Here is a 26,584-nt window from a genome sequence, read left to right as displayed (position 1 = left end):
TTTTAGGGCTGGGACGTTGAGTCTGAACATGAGCAAATCATTCACCTTGTTGTTCGACAACCGTAGTCTGCTGTCTGAGAGATGACGTTTGAGCGTGGAGAAACCGCGTTCCACTGTTGAGCTTGAGAAAGACATCACAAGACAGATCTCTATGATCAGCAAGAAATGTGGAAATTTGTCATGATACTGTGAGAAGATTTTCTCCCAGAAAGAGATTTTTCCATTGTAATTGAAGAACTTATTAGTCTTGAGTTTTTTTTACAGCATCAGTTCCTTCAACGCCATCTCCATGTTAAACTTCTAAGTGCTAAGAGGCACTTCAAAACATTCCGACAGAATACGCAAGGCATCTTTTCCGTAGCTCGGATCCTGGCAGTCTCATGTTGTGTGTTTAGCAATTTGCATTGCTTGCAACACAGGATCCTGGAATGACGTGAACCGGGCATCAATGCAATTAATGATTATTGGCACAAGATGATTAATGCAGTGTATTATGATTAGCCATGGCCTCTCTGTTTTAAACTGTGTGCATGCCCCATTCAATCTACCCATGTTGACGGCTACTCCATCGGCACACACACTGATCAATTGATTTTTGTACTTCTCAGAAGGCAGGTTTAAATCCGTCAGAAAAACTGCATCGAATGCTTTTTGTACAATACGCATCTATGCCGCCAAAATCTGTCATCTTCTGACACTTTAAAAACAACTCCGTGGGCTGTCCTCTAACCATGACTTTGCAATAAACCAGCTCCTTCTCTTCGCCAGTTTTGCGAGCCTCAGAACCATCCATTTCCCCAGTGAAAACATTAGCAGAAAACAAAATATGATGAATGTCATCTTTGACAGCTTTAGCTAAAAAATGGACAAACTTGACACAAGAAAAACAGTCATCTTTCCCTGGCAAAAATTTTAGTCCATTTCCTTTTGTAGTTCCACTGCAAAAGGGAAGTCACTGTATGATTTTTCACCCATCACCAATGAAAAAGCTATATTGAAGAGCCCGCGTATAGTTTTTGTCGTTGCCTTGCCTGATAAAACCTTCTAAGGTTGGATTTGTTGAACTTGCTGTTGCGGCATTAGACACACCACTCGTACTTTGTCCACTTTGACTGCGTTCGCTTTCAGTTTCATTCGTTTCTCCACAAAACTTCTTTTTCGCCCAGTCGTGGAGTGAGCCGCTCTTCACGTGTTTATCCGCATTACCTCGGTGTACGTAAGACACCCCGTCAATATAGTTGAGAATTGACTGTAGCGGCGGTCCCGATATGCCTCGCCGCTTCGCTTCGTTCCGTATTGCTGCATGGTGTTCCGAACATATTCTGCACCTCAGCTTTATTACCTCACCTTCTTCATTGGTTTCGGCAGTAAATTCTTCAGATATAGTCCACTTTTTGAACGTGTTTAGGGACACACAGGGTCTCTTGTCTTTTACGCTTAGCAACCGACATGTTTGACTAGCGTTTGAGTGACCCGGATATGAATAACTCAACCTTGCGCATGCGTAGCGCAGAAGCGGAAACCGGTGCTGTTTGTAAACCACACTGACAAAGCTGGGCGTTTGAATCATTAAAAATAATAAAGGGGTTCATGTAGGTTCGTTTTATACAGATTGTTGTATTTCGTTGGGAACTTGTTTTACATTCCACATATGGGCGAATTTTATTAAAAGTAAGCCCTGAGATCTGGGAAACGGACTTTCGGTTCCATGTTTTCTCAGGCTGGGTAATGACACGGTAACGGAACGATCGTTTCCATGAAATGCTCATGCCTGCATTTTAGTGGACCAGGATTAGGATTTGAGTTACAGAATGTCACTCAGGTGGTCACAGTAATTACACATTTTGTAAGAGTCGAGGTATCAAACTCATTGCATTCAAATTAGGGTTAGTCTACAATATTATTTGACTGACCAAAACAGTTTTCATGATTTTTTTTCTTCCCCCCAATACAAATAGGACAAATCTGTTTGTCTTTATAGTTTTTTTTTTGTATATATGTATACCATCTGGCATTGTAACTTGCTGTTGAGTGCCACCTCCTGAGGCAATGGAGTCTGGCCAGAACCGCTGGAGTGGCCGGTTTTGAGGAGTCTTCTTTTTAGCTTTGGGCGTCTCAGAAGAACTAGCATCCAACATTGGCTGCAGAATTCGCCTTCGAGCATTTATAAACCTGCAAACAAAAGGCAGAATAACTTGTGTGAACTCCCAAAGTATGATTCTTTTTAAATCAGGTACTGGAGCAGACTGACTACTGAAGCTGTCCCCTCATTAGATCTAATGAGGGGACATTCCCACATCTCCCAAACGGGACATTAACTAAAACATTTTACGATCATATATTGCATACAACAGTGAGCCAGTAAAGGCAACATACAGTAAATAAAATAAGTATTTGAACACCGTGCTATAATGGAAGTTCTCCCACTTGGAAATCATGGAGGGGTCTGAAATTTTCATCGTAGGTGCATGTCCACTGAGAGAGAGAGATTATCTAAAAAGAAAAATCCAGACATCATTTCTTCTTCTTCTTTTCCTTTCAGCTTGTCCCGATTAGGGGTCGCCACAGCGTGTCATCTTTTTCCATCTAAGCCTATCTCGTGCATCTTCCTCTCTAACACCCACAGTCTTCAGGTACTCACAACAACCTTCAACCTTTTCTTTGGTCTTAGAAATCATGGAGGGGTTTGAAATTTTCATCGTAGGTGCATGTCCACTGAGAGATAATCTAAAAAGAAAAATCCAGAATTCACAATGTATGATTTTTTTAACGATTTGTATGATACAGCTGCAAATAAGTATTTGAACACCTGAGAAAACCAATGTTAATATTTGGCACAGTAGCCTTTGTTTGGGATTACAGAGGTCAAACGTTTCCTGTAGGTGTTCACCAGGTTTGCACACAGTGCATCAGGGATTTTGCCGCACTCGTCCACACAGATCTCTAGATCAGACAGGTTTCTGGGCTGTCGCTGAGAAACACGGAGTTTCAGCTACCTTTAAAGATTTTCTATTGGGTTTAGGTCTGGAGACTGGCTAGGCCACGCAAGAACCTTGATATGCTTCTTACAGAGCCACTCCTCGGTTTTCCTGGCAGTGTGCTTCGGGTCGTTGTCATGTTGAAAGACCCAGCCACGACCCATCTTCAGTGCTCTGACTGACAGAAAGAGGTTGTTCCCCAAAATCTCACAATACATGGCCGCAATCATCCTCTCCTTAATACAGTGCAGTCATCCTGCCCCATGTGCAAAAAAACACCCCCAAAGCATGATGCTACCAGCCCCATGATTCACAGTAGGCATGGTGTTCTTGGGATGAAACATCCTTTTTCTTCCTCCAAACACGGTTGGTGGTATTATGACCAAAAAGTTCCATTTTGGTCTCATCTGACAACAAAACTTTCTCCCATGACTTCTCAGTATCATCCAAATGGTCATTGGCAAACTTCAAGTGGCCTCTACATGTGCTGGTTTAAGCAGGGGAACCTTCCGTGCCATGCGTGATTTCAAACCATGACGACTTGAAAACGGTGGTCCCAGCTCTTTTCAGGTCATTGACTAAGTCCTGTCGTGTAGTCCTGAGCTAATTCCTCACCTTTCTAAGAATCATTGAGACCCCACGAGGAGATATCTTGCTTGGGGCTACACTCCGATTGAGATTGACCACCGTGTTTAGCTTCTTCCATTTTCTAATGATTGCTCCAATAGTGGACCTTTTTCACCAAGATGCTAGGGAATTTCTCCGTAGCCCTTTCCAGCTGTGTGGAGATGTACAATTTTGTTTCTGGTGTCTTTGGACAGCTCTTTGGTCTTGCCCATGTTACAAGTTTGAGTCTTACTGATTGTATGGAGTGGACAGGTGTATTTATGCAGCTAATGACCTCACACAAGTGCGTCTGATTCAGTATAATACGTGGAGTGGAGGTGGACTTTTAAAGGCAGACTAACAGGTCTGTGAGTGTCAGAATTTTAGCTGATAGGCAGGTGTTTCAATGCTTATTTGAAGTTGTATCTCACAAATCGTAAAAAAAAAAAAAATCATACATTGTTATTTCTGGATTCTTCTTTTTAGATTATCTTTCTTACAGTGGACACGCACCTACGATGAAAATTTTGTACCCCTCCATGATTTCTAAGTGGGAGCACTTGCAATATAGCAGGGTGTTCAAATACTCATTTTCTTCACTGTAAGCCCATGGTATTCAAACATCAAAATACAGTTAAATTATTCACATTGTTAAGGAATATGTAGATAAAAGAAGTGCATTTGCAAGTCATTGGGACAACTTCACCCACCAGTTATTGACCTGTAGAAGTGTCAGATTTGTCTGAGTGGCTATCTGTTTCTTTTCATCCTCTGTTGGGTAAGGATGCTGAAGTGGAAAAGAAGACGACATTGTTATTTCTAGACATACAAAAGCACTGATGCACACACGACTCACCCCAATATGCTGAAAAAGCCAAGAGCGCATGACATTTGTGGCATGCTTCGGTAGAACGCCACGTTTGTTTTTTGTTGAGCTGTCATCGTGATTGAAAAGGTTTAAGTCCTGGTGAAACCGTAGCTGGAGCTGAGCAAATGGAGATTAGGTCAGCCAAGAACAATCATACCATTGTAGCTTGATTTAATGTTTAACATATTGGAAAAACAAAAAACAATTCTCCTTCACAAGTGAGTTCACAATCCGTCACCTTCAAATTTACATCCTATACCAATAAGGGGCAATTAGTATTTATAAAATTAATTAGATGAATTTCAATAAACTGATAAATTAATATATTTATTATTTATTATATTTATAATCATTTATATTTATTATTTATTTTATTACTATTTATTTATTATTATTCTTTATTTATATTTTTAATTATTATTATTAATTATTTATTTATATTTATTATTATTTATATTTATTCTTTTAATTATAGAACATAGTTCTATAATTAAAAGAATAGAAATAATGTTAAACAAAATGCCTATGACCATTACATCACTTTCTAAATATTTTTTAAAAAAGCAGTCTATAGTCGGTTAATAGGAATTCCTACACTATCATCACTCACAATTATCACTTGCCTACACTTTGCAGAACACAACGTTGCCAATAAAAATCTCCATTTTTACTTCCTTGTGAAAAAGTCATTAAGAGGGTCACAAAAGTCAGTAAATATGGTGACAATGTCGCTATGTCGGCAAAAAGTTGTTCCCCTTGCCAACTTATACTGCAAACATTCATCCAATCCATCCACTTTTCTACCGCTTATCCGACGTCGGCTCGCGGGGGCAATTGGGACCTGGGAGCAGGGACACCCAGACTTCATCTACCCAGCAACTTTATCCAACATGTCAAATGGGTTGCCATGCCACGTGAAGCAATGAAGCAATTGATAGTAATTGTCTTAAGGGCTAGGGGGTTCAATGTGTTGAGCTGAGCCCTAGAACCAACTCTGAGTTCAGACACTAGATGTTCCCAAACCAAATTATACTTTAACCAGATCGCCAGCACAGCAAAAGTCTCTCAATAAACCTTATTCTCTCACAATTCTTACCACAATACACACACATACCAAAGTCAGTAACTTGGCACTTTGTATTCATATCTTTGATGTTTTTATCATAAGTTTTAACAGGACTGTTTTACCAAGGCTGATCACACCCTGCGGTTTGTAGCAGCAAGATCGCTGAGCAAACAGGATGCTTGCAGCACCCTTGAATTGCCAAACAGGATGCTTGCAACAGCCTTGAATTCCCAAACAGGATGGCTGCAAGCGTTGATCACACCTTCTTTAATCCAGTTTTAACATGCTGTTTGACATTCTTTTTATCTCTCCTATAGTGAAGTAGATGATGCTTTGAAACTGCTTTGTGACCTGTGTATGATTGTCTCTCTCAGACAAAGCGACACACGATGTGCTACCAACAAGCCTGTTGAATACATGAGGATTCACAAGAATGTTTATACGTTTATTGCTTCTTGCTTAGAGATTAAAGGATTATTAAGAAAGGTAGTAGCTGCATTTACCAGATACATCTATTGCTTCTTGTTTAAGAGATTAATGTAATGTTATGGAAAGTAATGGGTGCATTTACAAGCACCTTTGACCTACTTTGAGTGAGCCGAGAAGGGGCATGTCAAGAAATTTCAGGGATGGTGAAAAGTACTTTACACAATAACCAAAAGTACTTCCCACTTGGGGTGGAGAAGCCAAAAACGTTCTAGAATGTTCTCCAAAAAACTATAACACTAAAAACTATAACATATATAATATACCTTGTACACGGAAGTACGGGGCTCTCGGTCCGTTTCACAAAGGCAGGTAGACATTAAGTCTTTCTTTTTGTAATATCAAGGGAACATAACGACGGGAGGAAATCTTCAAGCAACATTTAAATGCTTATTTTTGATTTCTTCCTCTCTGACTGGGCACGCGTAAAAAGATCGCTATAATAAGGTAATTGCAGGGTAAAGCCATCGATATTACGTGGATACTTAAGGACTAGTTGGGTGTTCAATTTATCCTTAACCCTAAAATTCCGTATTACTAAATTAGGCTTCGAGCTTCATAGGACTTGATCAGCCCGAAAAGGCTCACTCAAAAAGTTACACTTTCCCGATAACCTAATGCTTTTGAATACTTTTAACCTTGTTTCTTTTTTTTTTTGCTTTTTATTATATCATATACTATATTTATTTATCATATACTCAATTTTACTTACCCTTAGTATCATCATATTAATCATTATCTCCTTTTATTAATTTATGTTCAATTAACATCGATTTTGCCTCAACATTGTAATTGTACCCCATGTCTGGCGGGAGTAATGTCGAGTTATGCATGTTATCTGAACGATTATTATCATTTTAATAAATACCTTAATTTCACTTTCATCTATCGTTTTTGTATTCCCCAAACACCTCATTTGTCTCTTCCAAATGTGGAGGAGCAGCGACTCTATTCTCAGCTGCCCCCCATGGATGACCAAGTTTCTCACCCTATCGCCAAGGGATAACTGGACACCTGGCGAAGGAAACTCATTTTGGCTGCTTGTATCTGGGATCTTTTTCTTTTAGTCATGACCCACAGCTCATGACCATAGGGGAGGGAAGGAACGTAGATCGACCGGTAAATTAAGAGCTTTCCTTTTTGGCTTAGCTTTCTTCTTACAACGGACTGATGCAAAGTCCGCATCACTGCAAACACTGCACTGATCCAAGTGTCGATCTCCCGTTCCATTCTTCCTTCACTTGTGAACAAGACACCAAGATACTCAAACTCCTCCACTTAGGGAAGGATCTCATCCTCAACTTGGAGAGGGCATGCCACTCTTTTCCAACCGAGGACCATGGTCTCAGATTTAGAGATGTACATTCTCATCCCAGCTGCTTCACAACTGGCTGAAAACTACTCCTGTCAGCAAGGGACATCATGGCTCGATGAAGCCAACCAAATCATCTGCAAAAAGCAGAGATGCAATACGGAAACCACCAAATCGGAACCCCTCTCTACCTCGGTTAGAACTTCTGTCTATAAAATGTATGAACAAAATGGGTGACCAAGGGCAGTCTGTCGTGGTCCAACCCTCACCAGAAACGAGTCAGACTTAATGCCGACAATGCGGACTGAACTCTGAAACTGATCGTACAGGCCCCGAACACCGCATATCAAGGAGTTCGGTAGCACATACTCCCAAAGCACCCCCGCACAGGACTCCTTCTCTAAGTCCACAAAACACATGTAGACTGGTTGGGCGAACTCCAATGCACCCTCAAGGACCCTCCCAAGGGTGTAGAGCTGGTCCACTGTTCCATGGCGAGGTGGAAAACCACACTGCTCCTCCTGTGAGATTTGACTTCCCGACAGACCCACCTCTCCTGCACCTTTGATATAAGACCATACCAGGCAGGCTGGGGAACGTGTTCACCCTGTAGTTGAAAGAAGCCCTCTGGTCGGCTTTCTCAAAAAAGGGGACCACCATCCCAACCTGCATGTCCAGATGTCCATGCGATGGTGCAGATGCATGGAGGACAGCCTCACAAAATCCACAGCCTTTGGGAATTCTGGGCAAAGGAGGTTTTTAAACACATCTGTGACCTCGACCTCAGAGATAGGAGAGCGCGCTTTAAGACTGTGCGACCTGATGGGAAGGGGAGTTGGTGGAATTTAGGTGGCGTTTGAAGTATTCTCCTCACCGACTCACAACGTCCCGAGTCGAGGTCAGCAGTGCCCCATCCCATTTATACACAGTGCTGAATGCATTGCTTCTCCCTCGAGGCGCTGAATGATGGACCAGAATTTCCTTGAACACGTCTGGAAGTCTTCCGCCATGGTCTCGCCGAACTCCTCGCATGCCCGAGTTTTTTCTTCAGTGACCACAAAAGGTGCATTCCAGTTCGATAGCCGGTACCCATCAGCTTCCTCAAGAGTCCCACAGCCCAACTGAACTGGAACACGGGCCAGAACTGTATCTACACTGTGCAAAAAAAGATTTAGTTTTTTGTCTCACTGTCTGAAGTCAAATAAGACTTAACCTTTCCTGCTCCAAAGTCAGTTAGGATCACCAAAATTATTTAATTTTGTAATATGTGACAATAATTAGTGAGAGAATTCATATGGGATCAAAAGTTTACGTACATTTCCATAGTATTTTTTGAACTGCATGACTTTGGTTAAACATTGTGTTACCTTCAACAAGCATCTGACAGTACTCTGCTGGAATCCTGGACTATTCCTCCTGAAAGAACTGGTGTAACAGTTATCACTTGTCTTGCTTGCACACACCTTTTAGATCTGCCCACAAATTTATAATGGGATTCAGCTCAGGGGTTTGTGATGGCCATGCTAAGACACTGACTTTGTTGTTCTCATGCCACTTTTTAACCATTTTGACAGTATGCTTAGCGTCATTGTCCATTTGGAAAACCCATTTGCAGTCAGGCTTTAGTTTGCTGGCTGATGTGTTTGGATGTTGCCTCAATATCTCCATGTAATGTTCTTTCTTCAGGAAGTCATCAATTTTAAGAGCTCCAGCTGCAGAAAAACAGCCCCACAAGATGATGCTGCCATCTCCATGCTTCACATTTGGTAAGCTTTACTCTTTTTCCTCCGGATGTAATTGTGGTCATTATGGCCAAACTCCACCACTTCACTACATAAGAGCACTGGACATGTCTCCAGAAGTAAAGATCCTTATCTTGATGTTTTTTGCAAACTGTAATCTGTCTTTTTTATGTTTCTTTCGGAGTAATGGCTTTATTGTTGGTGAGTGGCCCTTCAGCAGGACTCGTTTCCCTGTGGCTAATTACAATTACTTACCAGCTTCATCCAGCATTTTCACAAGGTCTAACTTTTGTTCTGGGATTGATTGGCACATTTCGGACCAAAACACGTTCATCTCTGCGACACCTCAGCACTATACCGCTACACCTGCCAGGAACTTTTGGACCTCTGATACTGACACAAAACATGCAGTTTCAAGCAACTTTCAATGAAAACAACATTCCAAACGAGCTAGCAAAACCAGCAGATTCCCCATGGATTGTTGCCGGGCCGTCAAAATGGCGGAAGAGGGAGAGGAAGGATAAGTAGGACAATTGGTCTGGCCCCCTTTTAAAGCTAAAGAACAACCGACACAGACCACATCTTCCAAGCCTGTACCTCGCCAACGCCAGATCCATTGCCAACAAAATGGATGATCTGAAATTATAACTCCCGAATAATCGCTGTGTTCGTGACTGCTGCGTCCTCATGATAATGGAGATTTGGCTTCACATAAACATTCCCGATGCTAATATGCAGCTTGCAGACTGCACTACGGACCGCTGGGATCGGACTGAGAACCCCAGAAAAATTAGAGGTGGGGGGGTTCTATGTGTTCATACATGACAACTGGTGCAGCAACACCTTGACTATTGAGAGACAGTGTTCACCCAAAATTGAGTAGCTGTCCGTTAAATGGAAGCGAGGGAGCTAAGTGTAGCCATCATCACAGCGGTTTACATCCCACTTTACGCTGCACTCTCTCTCCTGCTGAACAGTAGCGGGCCCACCCCAAAGGCATTCATATAATAGCCGGGGACAGGGACTGGGCCAATCTTAAGACTGCACTCCCAAAGTTCCACCAACATGTTAAATGTCTAAGAAGAGGTGGAAAAACAATGTTCCCCAAAGTTCTTTGCATAGCAAAACAGTTCAGAGTAGGAATTTTACTCACGGACCATAAAAATGTGTGTTTGTATGTATTTAAAACACACACGTACAATGCCTTGTGAAAGTATTCGGCCCCCTTGAACTTTTCAACCTTTCGCCACATTTCAGGTTTCAAACATAAAGATATATTTTCATTTTTTCCTCTCAAGGATCAACAACAAGTGGGACAATCGTGAAGTGAACGAAATTTATTGGATATTTTATAACTTTCGAACAAATAAACTGTAAAGTGGGGCATGAAATATTGTTCTGCCCCTTTACTTTCAGTGCAGCAAAGTCACTCCAGAAGTTCAGTGAGGATCTCTGAATGATCCAATGTTGACTGATGATGATAAATATAATCCACCTGAATGTAATCAAGCCTCCGTATTAATGCACCTACTCTGTGATAGTCTCAGGGTTCTGTTTAAAGTGCAGAGAGCATCGTAAATACCAATGAACACACCAGGCAGGTCAGAGATACTGTTGGAGACGTTTAAAGTCGGATTTGGATACAAAAAGATTTCCCAAGCTTTAAACATCTCAAAGAGCACTGTGCAAGAGATCATATTAAAACGGAAGGAGTATCACGCCACTGCAAATCTACCAAGACCCGGCCGTCCCTCTAAACTTTCACCTCGAACAAGGAGAATACTAATCAGAGACGCAGCAAAGAGGCCCATGATTACACTGGATGAACTGCAGAGATCTATAGCTGAGGTGGGAGAGTCTGTCCATAGGACAACTATCAGTCGTACACCAGGCACTACATTTGACGAGCGTCCCTTTATGCTCGCAAATCTGCAGTCGAGCACGAAAAATCACACGTGTAAAATGTTCCGAGTAGAAAAAATACATATTGAAAGACGTCGCTTATTTTGTGCAGTCTTGCAATTAATTTACAAGTTTATTTCATAACCATTGTTAAATAAACACACGTGCTCCTAAACGATCAGTATTCACCTGGAAAAAGGAAATGCAAGTTAACCGTACGAAACATGTTAGGAAGTAACAGGGCCCTCGCCAGATGTGAACACATACTGAGTCTGGCGAGTAAAGTTTTAAAATAACGAAAAAAGTTGGCTGTTTATCCTAGCATACGATTCTGTACTGTTATATATGTCATGATCCTGCCGCTCCAGCCCGGGCTGTGCAGGTGCCCGCGCGGTCGCGCTAATTGGGAGGCACACACCTGCGCCTCATGCGGGCTGATTATCCCGTTTTTATATAGGACCCCGATGACGACTGGTGCTGTGCCAGATCGTTGAGCTTCATGCCCCGCTCGAGTACTCCCATATCCCTGATCGTCAACCCGTGTGTACCGACCTCCGCCTGTTCTCCGACCGACCCCATAAGCCTGACTCCCCTTGACACTTCTGCCTTCCTTGATCGAGCTCCCGTGTACCGACTCCTGCCTGACAACACACACCTGCTCTCTTTGCCCAACATCCCAACTACCACTGCTGCACCTGACTGCCTGCCCGATCCCCGACCTTCTAATAATAAACGTTTTTCCCCGAACTACCTTGCATCTTCCGTGTAATCCTGCTTTTGGGTCCTACCTCCGTTCCGATTGGTTGTGACAGAACGATCTGACCAAAACAGGACCCAGCAGGAAAGACCTAGCGCCGCCAGGACCGATGCAAGGTAGATCGTCTGCCAGAGGACCAAGCCTGTCCGATCCGGGTAGGGTCCATGACGTCCTTCGCTTCCGTGTCATATGCTCCGCCAGCGAACTACGAATACGTCCCGACCACGACCTGTCCGGCGCCGCATATTCTTCTGGACTCTGACTTTTTGGACTACGATGAGGACCTTGATTTGTATGACCGGCTGTCTGATTACGACTCCGATTATTTCAATTACGAATCTCATCGCCCGATCTTCAATCCCGGCCAGTTTGTTTCACCTACCTGCGTTTCCAGCACCCAAGCGTCTTTGCCCGGTAGGTCCGAGTACACCAACCCGTTTGTGGGAATCTGCTTGGCCATCTACCCGGGACCTCCGCGTGGCGGCCAGTGAGATGCCCCAGCCGGGCGCTCCCTTGTGTCTCCCGCTGCGCGGGAACTAAGACAACGTCCTCCCACTCTCGCCGGCAATGGTGAAACCGGCAGAGCCGCAGCTGGTAGCGAAGCTTCCACCCCAGAGGGAGGAGGAGCCGCCAAATCACGAGGTGTTCTGTCGAGAAATGCGGGCGGAGATAGAGCAGCAGAGAATTGGAGGCTCTCACGGCCCAGGTTCAGCTAGGATTGAAGAACCAGCCAAGCTATGCTGACATCGCGACTAATACTGACTCGCTGCTGACGCAGATTCACGCTGCAGTGGGAACGGATCCGTCACCTCGCCAAGCGCACGTTGCAGTGGGAACGGGTCCGCCACCTCGACACGCAAACGTTGCAGTTTGGACAGACTCGTTACTGACTCTTGCTCACGCGGCAGTGGCAACTGATCCGCTACCAAGCCAGGCGCATGTTCCAGTGGGAACGGGTCCACCACCTCGACACGCCAACGTTGCAGTTTCGACGGACTTGTTACTGACTCTTGCTCACATGGCAGTGGCAACTGACCCGCTCCCAAGACACGCCCACATGTCAGTTTCGACTGACTCTCTGCCTACTCTTCTTCACGTCGCCGTGGAAATGGACCCGCCATCGCGCCATGCCCACGTTGCTGTATCAACGAAAGCACTGCAAGGTCACGTGGTAGTGGAACCCGACCCGATGCCGCCTCACGTTGCTGTCCAGGAGGTGGCGACGTCTTTGCAGCCGCTTCTCGTTCGTGCCCAGGAGTACTGGTGGTGACCGGCCCACCGGCCGCTCCACGCTCCTGCTTCGTCGGCGACCGGTCTGCGGTCGCCCCCCGTTCCTGCTCTGACGGCGAAGGGCACGCCCATACGTTCCCGTCCAGGTGGTGGCGATGGTGCCGCTGCCTTCTCATGTTGCTGTCCAGGAGGAGATGGCGATGGTTGTGCTGGCGCCACCTTCTCATGTTGCTGTCCAGGAGGAGGTGGCGATGGCACCGCTTTCTCACGTTCCCGTCCAGGAGGTGGTGATGCCGATGCCGCCGCCTTCTCACGTTGGCGTCCAGGAGGTGGCGATGGCGCCGCTGTCTTCTCACGTTGCCGTCCAGGAGGAGGCGGCGAGGACGCCGCCTTCTCACCTCGCTGTCCAGGAGGTGGCGACGGTTCCCAAGCCGCCTCAAGTTCCCGTCCAGGAGGAGGTGGCGATGCCGCCGCCTTCTCACGTTCCCGTCCAGGAGGACCGGCGGCGACCGGTCCGCGGACGTCCCACGCCCTGTCTCGACGGCGACAGGAGCTGGGGAGTTTTGTTGAGCCACCCCGCAGCTGGAGAGACTTCGGGATGGCTGTGAAGGTGGCGGTCACGGCTTTGGTCCTTCTCTCCGTCATCTTCTTCGCTCCTGATGGCTCCCAGGCGCTTCATGACCTGGCCTCGTTGGTGACTAATCCACGGCTGCTTCCTGACCAAATCTCGGGGGCGACCAATCCCTGGTCGTCTCGCAACCACGGTGTGCCTGCCTCGGTCTGGTTCCTGCTTCGCCGTTTGGTTCCTCACCGAGGTTGTCCACCCGAATCGCCCCGTGGGGATCCTGGTGCTTGGCGTTTGCGTCGTCCTGCTGACCTGTCCACCCGGACGCCTCGCATTTGGTGGCCTGGATGTTCCTACCTCCGTTCCGATGAGTCGTGACAATATACTTTTACGTATATTAGAAGAATTCGTATTTGATTCCCGGCTTTAGCGTGATTAAAGTTTCGTCGGGAGCTATATCAGAAGTTGAGCGAATAATTGTTTACATTGGAAACAAGTGCATCCGGGTTCTGTGTCAAACTCACGCTTTGTCACCATCGGTTCATGCTACCTGTAGATGCGACGGAAAATTTACAAATCTTTAGGATTATCTTCTGAAAAACAAAGGATGACAGTGGTATAAGTGCAGCTTGTCAACTGCCAACTTTGACGGATGCCCATTACGTGGGAAAGAAGACAACTTTGTCTGCTGTCGGAAAATCTCCTCCACGTGCAGGGAAGGGGCAAAAGATTCACCAGGACTGGTTTTCTAAATTCAAGTAGCTCAAATTAAGGGACTCAATTTTTTTCTGCCAATGGTGTATTGACAGGGGTAGAAAATTTTTTTTCTGATACGCTGAAAATCATCAGTGGCACCGAAGTTGGATAGCTTCGTGAAGCATCAGCAGATAGCTGATCACAAGTTTGCTCCAACTGCAAAGACAGTTAATGTAACGTGGCTTGAGCAGGCATAATATAGAAAAGATGTCCTTAAGGAACTGTCTCAAAACAGAAAGTGTAAATGAACTGTTAATCGTTAAAATTGAAGGCCCTGAAGAAGAATTGCTTAATTTGATACAGGTTTCTGTAAATGGGTGAACAGTAAAAAGAGGAGAATCTTTATGGCAGGAATCATGCAAAAACTTAGTGTTGAACAGTGACGTTATTTTCTACAGTCAGGAGTATAGAAGAGGTTTGAGAAACTTTATTTTTATGACACATCTCTGTCATTTTTAATGTTTATTAGGTTCAGTTACCAATAAAAATATAACTCCTTGTATCACATTTACGCAAAGTAGATTATTTTGTATGTCCTGAAGTGCAGTTGGCACAGTCCACTTAAAGTTTTGTCCAAGTCCAGTGTGTCTCAGATGGTCATTATTTTGTGATGTCATTGTCATATTGTGAAAGAGGCAGCTGGGGGTAGAGAGAAGCGTGCACTCACCTCTCTCTGTTCTTAATTTTCAACTTTCCTTTATTGTCATGATGTGAGTCCTGTCTCGCCACTATCTTTTCTATGAAATATCATTTAATATTCTTTCTCTCAACTTTCTCTTCTCTATCTCATGCTATTTTTATCCAATATTCTAGATAGCTCTTTTTTTATGACTTATTATTAGCGTGCTCAGGAAGAACAACTTGGAAGTTAAGCTGCTGCTGGCTTTCTACAGAACCACCGTGGAGAGCATCCTCACATACTGTATCACAGTGTGGTATGCTGGATATACAGCAGTGGACAGGAACGCTCTGCAAAGAATGATCAACAGCGTCCAGAAGATCACTGGCTGCTCTCTGCCCTCCCTAGAGGACATTGCCAACTCCCGCTATCACAGCAGAGCAACTTACCTTGTAAAGGACTCTTCCTATCCTGATCACCACCCGATGAACCTGCTGCCGTGTAGCAGGCGGTCCAGGTCCCACAAAACATGGACAACCAGATTCAAATATTTTTCCCTCGAGCCATTAACTCCTCGAACTTAAAACCACTAAACGCAAGAGTACTGGAATGAAAAATTAACTTCACTTCTTGTTTGCTTTTGTTAGTTTTAATTATCTTACCAAGGCCTCGACAGGGGGAATAATATTGAAAAACACACTTTATGATTTTATTTGTTCTAAGTTATTTTAGCAAGAACTGTGACTTGGTGTACATATTTATTTTGTTATTTTTACCCAAGATGTTTTGCTATTTTTATTCTATTTTATTCATGCATGCAACCTTGTGGAGAAGCATGCATTATTTCGTTGTATGCACAGGATTTTTATATTATATATATATATATATATATACATACATACATACATACATACACACACACACACACACTGTATATATAAAAAAAACACACCCACACATACAAACATTTAAACTTACATATACACAGACATGTGCACGCACACGCACGTGTGTGTGTATATATATATATATATATATATATATATATACACACACACACACACACACACACACACACACACACACACATACACACACACACACACACACCAAACTATTTTTACATAAAATGTGTTTTTGCTATTCTAGCCTGCATCAAAGATAGTCAAAGTAAAATGGGAAACCTGGTTGTTTTGGACACGTAGCGTCCCTGGGGAAATTGCCTGTGTTACTACTTGCCCATGATGAGTGACAACTGTAACAGGCTGATACATCGTGCCACCTAGGAGGAACACACAAATGCACATATTGTTGGTGGAGGTAGACTGTGCCCTTTTCTATCTGACAATAACTAGTAGTACAGTAATTCGACAGTTACCTGTCGGTGTGGTAGTATGCCATGATGACATACCTGCAACCATCTGGGTGGGATTTACTGCTGTGGCTGCTACATTTCCTTGTTGCAGGGCTGAAGCCGGCACCACAATTTGACCCTGAGGACTCCCTGAGATGGAGCAGGGGACCTAATAACAAAGTGCCTTGAATTGATTTAAATTTTTGATAACTTCAGCACATCTTTATCAAGGTTACTTGAGGCAAACCACTGACCTGTGATTTAGTTGGTGAGAAACTTGGGGCCTGGCTTTGAACAGGGGAGTATGGACTACCAGGCTCTCCACTCAGAAGGGTCTCACTGTTCATCTTAGTCTTGAGGCAAGCAATGTAACGGCTGCAAAAGTCCTTACACAGGTCACTCACCTTCTCCAGCTCTAGCAGGTGGATTCGCAGCACTTGGATAGCTTTTACCATCTGAAAAATAGACAAAAAATTACCATGTTAGACAAGGGTCTCCAATTTATCTGCAGAGTACTGCAGTAACATAAACAATGGTAATAACACACAATGTCAACTAAGTTCCAAAGTAAAAAGGTCTCACTGGATTGGTAACGTTCGCCTCACTTCGGTGAGGGGAACGTCTAGTGATGTGAACCGAGCCACAGCAGCCATGGGAGAGTTTGATGGAAGCTCAGGCACAGCTGTTTGTGTACAGAGAGAATAGTCGGGGATAGCACGGGCTTTGTTGGGAGCCCTGGCTTGTGGACCAGGAGCAGGGAAATATGGAGCTCGACTGTGTGCTTAATAGTATTGAAGGCCAATCATCTGTCACAAAAGATGGAAAATGGATGGCACAGCTCTAGTAGCTCTAGCTCTAACATCTGAATACTTCATGGAGCCTTAAATGGAGTCTGACTTCCTGTATTTTTGGGGTTCCACCACCAAGTCTCCTTCTTCCCTTTCCCACCAGAAAGCACCTCAAGTACTCTCCTGCCTGGCTTTCTGAATCCCTTGGTAGTAGTATTCCAGTCTTCCGGGAGCTCTTCCTGTCCATATAGAGCCTGTCTCACCTCTTTCCGAAAGGCCACACAACATTCCTCCTTTTTCAACTTCCACCACCTGATTCTCGGCTCTACCTTTGTCTTAATCTTCCTACCCGCTACTAGTCATCCTACACACCACCATCCTATGCTGTCAAGCTACTCTCCCCCCTACCACTACCTTACAATCAGTAACCTTCAGCTTACATCTTTTGCACAAAATATAATCCAGCTGTGTGCTTCTACCTCCGCTCTTGTAGGTCACTCTATGTTCCTGTCTCTTCTGGAAATAAGTGTTCACCACTGCCAATTCCACCACCATCTGACCCTCAACATTCCTTTGCTGAATCCCGTACTTACCCATCACTTCTTCATCGCCCATGTTTCCTTCGCCAACATGTCCATTGAAATCTGCACCAATCACAACTCTCTCTCTCTCTCTTTCTCTGGGGTGCTCAAGACTACTTCGTCTAGTTCCTTCCAGAATTTCTCTTTCAACAAGAGGTCACATCCTACCTATTGGGCATAACCCCTAAGCACATTATACATAATACCCCCAATTTCAAATTTCAGCCTCATCACTCGCTCTGATACTCTTTTCACCTCTAAGACATTCTTAGCCAGCCCTTCCTTTAAAATAACCCCTACTCCATGGTAAAATAATTTAAACCCTGCTCTTAACCTTCTAGCCTTGCTCCCTTTCCACTTGCTCTCTTGGATGGACAATACATCAACCTTTCTCCTAATCATCATGTCAACTACCTTCTGAGCTTTTCCTGTGATAGTTCCAACATTCAAAGTCCCCACATACAGTTGTAGGGTCTGTGCACACCTTTTCTTCTTCTGCTGTCTAAACCGCTTTCCTCCTCTTTTTTTTTTTTTTTTTCTCTTCGACCTACATTATCTGAATTTCTACCTACGCCTTGCAGATTAACAGTGCCAGGGGCAGGTGTAGTTAGCCCGGGCCATGACCTATCCGTTGTGGAATTCGTTTGACAAACGCTCATGTTTGGCACAGTTTTACGCCGGATGCGCTTCCTGCCGCAACCCTCTGCATTTATCTGGGCTTGTGACCGGCTTACAGGACGCACAGGAATTGTGCCCCCCTTCGGGCTGCAGTTTACATATAAATATTATGACAAAGTGCTCTGTGCCAAACTTTCAGCATGAAACAATCTGAGGACACGCCTGGCTGAATCATCCTGGGGTGCTAGCATCTCCACACTCCATCTTAGCACCCTTGCGATTGTCTATGCATTCAGTGGACATACTACCAAGGTTGATACGAACATACCCTTAGCCAGCTCATCATTGATGTAGGTTCTCAATGACTGAAGCCCGACCTGGTTCAGAATCGCCCAGGCTAAACTCAGTCTTAGCACTGGTGTGGGCCATTTCAACAGCAACATGTATTGCTGAGGCCTTGCGGAATCACTATCTTGTGTGTGGATAAGAACTCTAAACTTCACAACATTTAATTCATCACTGTTATCCAACAACCTCTCAGGCATGCAGATTTGTCATGTGACCATCTGGTTTAGGTTCAAATTTCGGAATCTTGCGTGCAACTTTATTTTCGTCTTTTAGAGTCATACATGGAACAGCGCTGGGTGGAGGGAGAGACCGGGTGAGTCAAAAAGATAAAGCTGCTCTGGTAGGGCCACCACCTGAGAGGAAGTCATATGGTGCCCCCTGAAGGTGGGTGCTGGCCCAAAAGATGCAGAGGTTTTGTTGCAGTCTGTGATACTTGAGAGCGCCCAGGTGTCTGTAGCAGAGGAAAGGGATGAGTCAGAGTCGGCTCACCCCTGACATGGGCAAACTCATTCTCCAGGTCCCAGAGCTGTAGCTGGAGGTGGGAATGCCACCTGTGTCTTGAGCTCTTGTGATAGCATGAGCGTCCCCTAGGGGGCACTCAGGGACAAAGCAAAGTATATACAACGGTTCAAAACCACAAAGTTGAGGACCAAAGTGGCAATGTCACAATAACATCACATCTTCTGCAAGCAAAGACTGCGAATTATGACGCCTTAAGTCAGGGGTGGCAAATTCCTTTTTGTCATGACAAACCTTTCTCCCTTTCTTCTCTTGGAAAACGCTCCATGTGTACTTGAGGTAGCCATGTTAGGTCAGGAAGGGAAGGGAAGTAACTGTGTGCTAATTTTGACCGATGATACCAAATTATGGCTTCAGATTAAAACACTTAAATATTTTGATATACTGAAGGATATAATGCGTGAAAATCATGATGTCCCAAAAATGGGACACTGCCCACAAATGGGTTAATTTTCAAAAGGAGATTGGGATTTGAGTTGTATTACACCCGAAAACAATTAGAAAATGTGATTTGCTTCACGGGCCAGATAAAGTGATGTGGCTGGATGGACGGACCACCAGTTTGACACCTGTGTCTTAAGTCAAAAATGATGAAATGATGGTTTACTTTGAGCGTTTCAGGTCAAAGAAAAGTTGACGGCTGGTACGGGCTTCTACTGGTCTATAAATCACTAAATGGTTTCGGTCCTGAATACATGAAAGAAATTGTAATGGGAATATAAACCAAGTAGGAGTCTGAGATTGACAGATTTAGCTCAATGCAAACCTGGTGTAGCAGGATTCCATTATTATGCTGCAGATAAAGGGAATAAGTTGCTCACAGAAGTGACGTCAGTTCCAAGTTGAAATGTTTTCAAATCCAGGTAAAAATTCTCATGCATTTTTGATTTCCATATTTAAATATTCCTTGCACAGTACATGATTAATTGTACTTTTTTTTTCCAGTTTTAAATGTTTATAAGCAGTTTTCCCCCTCTTGTTTTTAAATGCTTTTAATCATGTAAAGCACAATGAGTTGAGCTGTGAATCCCAGCAAGGCTGCTGACTGAGTACAGGGCAACTTTCTTAAAAAATGCGCCCACAAGCTTTCCATCATCTCCTACAAGATCTTCAACCCCTCATTGACCCAAGCAGTCATCGACACATGGCTGAACTCTTCAACAATCATTCCCATCCCCCAAAAATAAACCCTTACCCAGCTTTAACAACTACTGCCCTGTTGCCCTCACACCTGTCATCATGAAGTGGTTTGAGAGGCTGGTTCTCAAGTATACCGAAGACCGTCTCCTGCCCCAACATTGACTCCCTTAAGTTCCCATACCAGGTGAACAGATTGGCAAGGGACGCAATCGCCATAGCTGTGCATTCTTATGTTAAGCCACCTGGAATAATCGCAGGGCTACGCTAGGATGCTCATTGTGGATTATGGCTCGGCCTTTAACACAATCATACCAGACATTCTGATGACTAAATTAGACATCCTGGGCCTCCCCCCTATCAAATGCTCCTGGATCAAGGACCACCAGCACACTGAGCACAGTCTAACCACAAGCTTACATCCTAAGCCCCCTTTTGTATGGTCTTTACACCTTCAACTGAAGCCCAGTCCACATTAATAACATGGTCAAATTTGCTGACGACACAACAAGTGGTTGCGCTGAACTCAAAGGGAGACAAGGGAGCACACAAAGAGGAGGTCCAGAAACTTACAAACTAGTGCACTGACAACAATTTGGCACTGAACACTGTAAAAACAAAGGAGACCATTCTGGACTACAGGAGTAACAGAACATCAACGGCGAGTGTGTGGAGCCAGTCCACACATTCAGGTTCCTGGAAGTCCTGATCTCTGAGGACCAGCTATCAAGAAGGTTCAGCCGCATCTCCACTTCCTGAGTCCTCAGGACAAAAAACTGAACACAAAGTTGCAAATGGCCTGCCGCTCATCCATCAAGAGTATGTTGACATATTGTCTATCTGGTACAGGAGCTGCATGGAGGCACAGAGCAAGGCTTCAGAGGACAATCAAAGCAGCAGAGAAGATTGTTGGCTGCCCTCTCCCCTCCGTGGCAGACATTTACTTCTCTCGATGACTCAGCAGAGCTCTGAATGTTAAGGACACCACATACCCTGGTTTTCAACTGTTTGAGCTCCCGTCATCACAAATTCTGTCATTGTACAGTGGTATAATGACAATAAATGGTATTTGAGTTCCATTGTGGATGAAATGCACGATACACTTTATATATAAATCTGCTTTATTTTACAGACAGGTAAGTGTGATGTCTTGCCCAAAAAAAAGGAAACATACAGTATTACTGTGCTCCAAAAAATTGGGGTCTGTGTTGCTGAAATACAAAGTGAGTAATCTTTATCAAGTTATTTAAACTTTGAAATTTGTGTGTAGGCATTGCCTTGCTGATTAATATTGCAGTGCCATCTTTGTTATTGTAATTTTGTCTGTGCAATTGGTAATTGCATTAGACACTAAAAGAGCACCATATTTTCTGTAATACAAGTTGCTCGGACGTTTAAGTCGCACCAATCAAAAAAATGAATAATAAAGAAGGAAAAAAGACATATATAAGTCACACTAACTACAAACTAAGAACAGACCTTTCATCTTGAAACAATTTAAATAAAAATAGAATAGAGAACAGGCTGAATAGGTGTACGGTATTGCCAACGTTGGATGACTCCTAAACAACGAACTGAGAATGTGCCTGGTATGTTAACGTAAAATAACAGTTATTCAGATAACTATAGCATAAAGAAAATCCGCACTAACTTAACAAACCATCAGTGTCACTTCCAAATCAATAAATCACATAAAATCTTCATTCACGGTATCACTTCTAAATAACTCCACCAACTACAGAGGTAGACGGCAACACTTCCTCTTGTACGTCCCTTTCATCAGACTCATCGTTAGTTGCCATTACAACTAGCCTATTCCAGAACTTTCTGAATCCCAAGAGGATGGGTTTTGGTTGTCACTGAAGCCCATACTTTGGTAAGCCATCCAATGACTTTCCTGAAATTTACATAGCACTTTTTTTTTTTTCATTTGCATGGCCCATTCACCCGGAAGCTGTACTCTCCATTAGTCATACGTTGCTCCCACAGGTTAACAAAGACTGGCTTAAAGCTCCGATTTACGGCGATATCAAATGCCTGGAGTATTTTGACCAAGCCTCCAGGGATGATGGCAGGTATGGAGTTGAAAATAATTTATTTTTTAACTGTGGCATGATGTGCGGTCACATGCTAGTGATACATCACAAGCAGAGCTTTTCATAATCTAAAAAAAGCCATCCGGACGGTTAGAGTAGCTGTATATTTCACTACTTGCAGCTTGCAATCTGCATAATATGATTTTCTCTTCAATGCCATTTTTGTTCAGTCTTTCTCTGTTGTTTTTATAAGTTACAGCTAATGTTGAAATGATGCATTTTCAGAGGTGCAGAAGTAGCAGCGCTCTCTTGCGGATGTCCGTTTGAAAATAATGGATAACCGGTTCAGAAAATGGATGGATGGAGAGGGTTCCAGGGGTGATGGAGCCAATCCCAGCTGTCATCTGGCAGAAAGCTGGGTACACCCTAAACTGGTCGCCAGCCATTCGTAGGGCACATAGAGACAAACAGTCGCACTCACAATTACACCGAGGAAATTTAGCCTCCAATTAATGCATGTTTTTGGAATGTTGAGGGAAACCGGAATGCCCGGAGAATAACCACGCAGGCACGAGAGAACATGCAGACACACGCAAATTTCCTTGGCAAGAAAATACACTTCTTCTGAATATTGTAGTAACAGTATTATAATAATATTTCCTGTAAACCTTTGCAGCAGTAGTTGAGTAGTCTACATTATAAATGGACATTTAAGTGTACAAATATAGATGTCTTCACCGCAGGCCTGTTGTAAATAGCTCCCCAGTAATGGGGTATTGTGATTTTCTCCAATTTTTGTAGAAGTGATCATTTTAAAAAATTTATACACTGGCAAAGATGTACCGAAAAAAAGTGCTGCATATTGTTATTCATCCCATCCTACCAATTGTGAGAAAATACCATGCACACTGTCTTTATGTGAATGGTTATAATTACTCATTATAACAAAAACAAAAAAGGTAAAATGAGCAAATTTATTTGGGAACTGTGGACCAAACTGATAGCCTTTTGCATTAGTCAGTGCGGAAGAAGCAGCTCTCAGTTTCACAAAGTTTGGTGAACCCTGTCCAAACCAATATCCTGATGGATTGATCTACTAACCCTATTGTATTTGCATTTAAACTGCCAGTCTAAAATACAGGTTTTAAACCAAATAAAGAAATTATATATATATATAGCGAGAGAGAGAGAGAGAGAGAGAGAGAGAGAGAGGAGAGAGAGAGAGAGAGAGAGAGAGAGAAAGAGAGAGATGGTTTATCTTTGTTAGTCGTAGGATGTAGCTCACCAAGTTGTCGAGTTCTGGGTCTTCACTGAAAAAGGGCTTTCCATCCTTCTCCTGACAGCGGACAAAGTTCTCAATGTCCACATCAAAGCTTGCAGAAGTGATGCATTCGGAACTAAGAGTGGACAGCTCGCACTTCTCGAACAGCAGAGCCAACAAAGGGAAGAGGGGATGTCTACAAAGAAAAAAAAGATGGGTAGGAGTGTCAACTATCCTCAATTAGTGCTTGTGTTTAATTTAAAGTTATTTATTTATTTGGGTTTAAATCAGGTGTGTCAAATTCATTTTTTTCCATGGGCAACATTATAGTAGTGACTTCCTTTTGAGGGCTGCTCCAACTCTGAACGCATATGAAAGAAAGAATAATTCATAAACTGCAACTGCATACAGTATACACAAGATGTATAACCAGTTTTAGAATCAGAAGCCTATAAGAACGTTTTTTTAATAACGTAAATTTAAAAGGGGGATTGGTATCTGAGTGGTGTTACACCCAAACACAATTATCAATTTTGGAATGTAGAGGGATGGATCTGGCCCCCGGGCCACCAGTTTGATACTTGTGTCATAAATAAAAAATGACCAAATGACGCTGTACTTTGAGTGTTTCAATACAAAGCAAAGGTGACGACTGTTACAGAGTTGACTTTTTTTCTCCAAACAAACAGCTAAAAGAGATCAAAGCAATTACTAAAACTGCCTTTTACAATCTGAAGAACATATCTATAGTGAAGGCTTGCATGTGTCAAGCAGACCAGGAGAAGCTTATCCATGCGATTTTCTCATGTAGACTTGACTCTTGTAATGGTCTTCTGACTGTATTCCCCCCCCCCCAAAAAAAAAAAAAAAAAAAAAAAAAAAAAGAGCATTAAACAGCTGGATCTTGGGTTCTGACCAGAACAAAGAGGCACGAGCACTCCCATTCTAAAGTCTTAACACTGGCTTCCAGTCAGCTTTAGAAGTTTTTAAAGTTCTGCTGCTGGTCTATAAATCCCTAAACGGGTTAGGTACTTGTAGGAATAATTGTGATCATAATTATCATACATTTGCTTCCAATAAAGAAATGCTTTGCTCTGCCCTAGATTACACGGCACCCTCCTAGCAGGAGATAGCAAGAACAAAAACATCTAATCATCAGAACTGTTAGAACTGCTGCCTGTTAAAGAAATGATGACCACACATGTATTCAGCAATCTTCCACACATGCACACGGACATGAACAAACATGTACATCTTGTTTTAAACTGTTTTGTTTGTGATCTCGTTTTTGGAACATCCATGTAAATAAGGGGCGTCTTAAAACTAAATAGAGGTGCTGAGGAGAGGATAATCAGAGAGTGCAGTGGTGAATTGTACGAAACAGTTCCTCTCCTCTCTTCACTTGAGACCCTTTCCGGGACTGGGCCTCGACTTTGCGCCTGGAGGCTGAGGGTTGACGAGAAGCCGAAGGAAGTGAAGACATCTCTGGTGAGTAGGAAACTCCCACACCCATGAGGAATGGGTAAATGCGCGTCTGGGTGACTGCGGCAGAACCAAACCTTGAGCATACCTTTGAGTAGAGTAATTAGTCTATAAAACTGAGAAAAGGGCAAGGTGTGTCCTGTACGTGAGCTCCGTGAAACATGTGCATGTGTAAATGTGTGAGTGGAGGTTCGCTACCTCATTTGAACAGGAAATTGAGTGACAACTGTTTGAGGATGCAGAGGGAAAAATTCTCCGCCACTTGTGGTAGAAGCTTGAGAATTACCTCAAACGGAACGTAATTGTCACCCTGTTCAGGGGGAAGTCAGTATAGTCACCCTAGGTAAACCACTGACTCCAACAGGGGAAAACAAATAGCAAAATAGTTGATAAAAAGCAAAATAGTTGAAACACAACATCTGGAAAAAAAAAATAATAATGATGTGTAAGGACTAGAAGTTTGTAGAAAGCAAATGTCCTACTAAAACAAAACATCTAAATTTGCGGATAACACAATATGACTGCTGGCCAGCTCAACATACACACAAAAAATATATGTAGTTAACCTGCAGGATAAAATAAGAGAAACACACACACACAAAATAACAAAAACAAACTGGACTCAAGATGATGTGAAAACAGCCATAAAAGGTATCACATCTCATAAAGTTGATGTAACATAATTTGTCCAGGGAACGGAAGACTTGAGAAAATCTTACCACTTAAATGGTGTGGAAGTACAACAAATTTGGATGACAGCAAAGTAGTTTTTTATAGCAGTAGGGAGTTCAAGGGTTAATATCGCGCAACTCTGCCATTGGAAGAACAAAATAAAACAACAATGAACCATTTAAAGAATATAGAATTGGAATAAATGTATGTTTTAAAGCAAATAGTGGCATTCCTGAAGACCACACTCCAGGGAGTGTGTATCAAGGGCAATTAAAAAATGCTCTTCATGTGAATTCAAATAATCCTATAAAACAAAGGATTGAAAAACATTGGGTTGACAAACCGACTGGCAACCTGTAACAATACGTTAAAGCACTACACGCAGAAAGAGTGCTACAAAATAAAAATAAAAAAATTGACACCTTTCTGACAGAGAAAGGACAAATTTATGGAGCTTTATGCGAAACATTTAATAATTGTGGCCGCAGATGAGGAAGAGAGCAGCCATCTCCCCATCAAAAATGTCACAACTAATGCTCCCAAAATGCAACTTTTTAATTTGTCCCATACATATTTTGGGAAGAGATGGCTTACTGAAACTAGGACTGCGCTTAATTCCCTCTCTGACAGGAAAAATAGAAGTAAAAAGAAAAAAAAAGGAATTACTGGGAGGACAGTTAAATATCTTACAAAATAGGAATCCAGCGCTCTGTTATTACACCTTAGATATTCCAAACAAACCTCCCACAAGAACAAGAGATTTCTTGCTGCAAACAGCTCAAGATGTGATTGAACAACCACAAAATGACGTAGGAAGTGACTCATTGCATGTGACAATGTAGTATAAGATAAACTTATAACAGCCCACACCAGACAAAATCATGATTATCTGTACTCAGAT

At 43.1% G+C, this 26,584-nt stretch overlaps 1 protein-coding gene across 12 annotated transcripts in view; it reads right to left on the bottom strand.

Annotated features, from left to right (window-relative positions):
* LOC133512717 (homeobox protein PKNOX1-like) overlaps window positions 1-26,584 on the bottom strand; it is a 112,381-nt gene that overhangs the window by 11,177 nt on the left and 74,620 nt on the right. For 11 of the 12 annotated variants that reach the window (XM_061842632.1, XM_061842633.1, XM_061842634.1 and 8 more), the window contains 7 exons: window positions 23,554-23,725; window positions 16,496-16,696; window positions 16,266-16,410; window positions 16,072-16,169; window positions 4,441-4,569; window positions 4,295-4,371; window positions 2,006-2,172 (listed from right to left, as the gene is read on the bottom strand). In XM_061842632.1, coding sequence (XP_061698616.1) covers window positions 2,006-2,172; window positions 4,295-4,371; window positions 4,441-4,569; window positions 16,072-16,169; window positions 16,266-16,410; window positions 16,496-16,696; window positions 23,554-23,725 — 989 coding nt within the window. The remainder of the gene's footprint in view (window positions 1-2,005; window positions 2,173-4,294; window positions 4,372-4,440; window positions 4,570-16,071; window positions 16,170-16,265; window positions 16,411-16,495; window positions 16,697-23,553; window positions 23,726-26,584) is intronic. The other variant, XM_061842641.1, reaches the window with a different exon arrangement.

This window comes from Syngnathoides biaculeatus, chromosome 14, assembly GCF_019802595.1.
Source record: "Syngnathoides biaculeatus isolate LvHL_M chromosome 14, ASM1980259v1, whole genome shotgun sequence".
Lineage (NCBI taxonomy): Eukaryota > Metazoa > Chordata > Actinopteri > Syngnathiformes > Syngnathidae > Syngnathoides > Syngnathoides biaculeatus.
The sequence above is the reverse complement of the archived record's forward strand: the minus strand, read 5'-3'. Positions and strand labels throughout refer to the sequence as shown.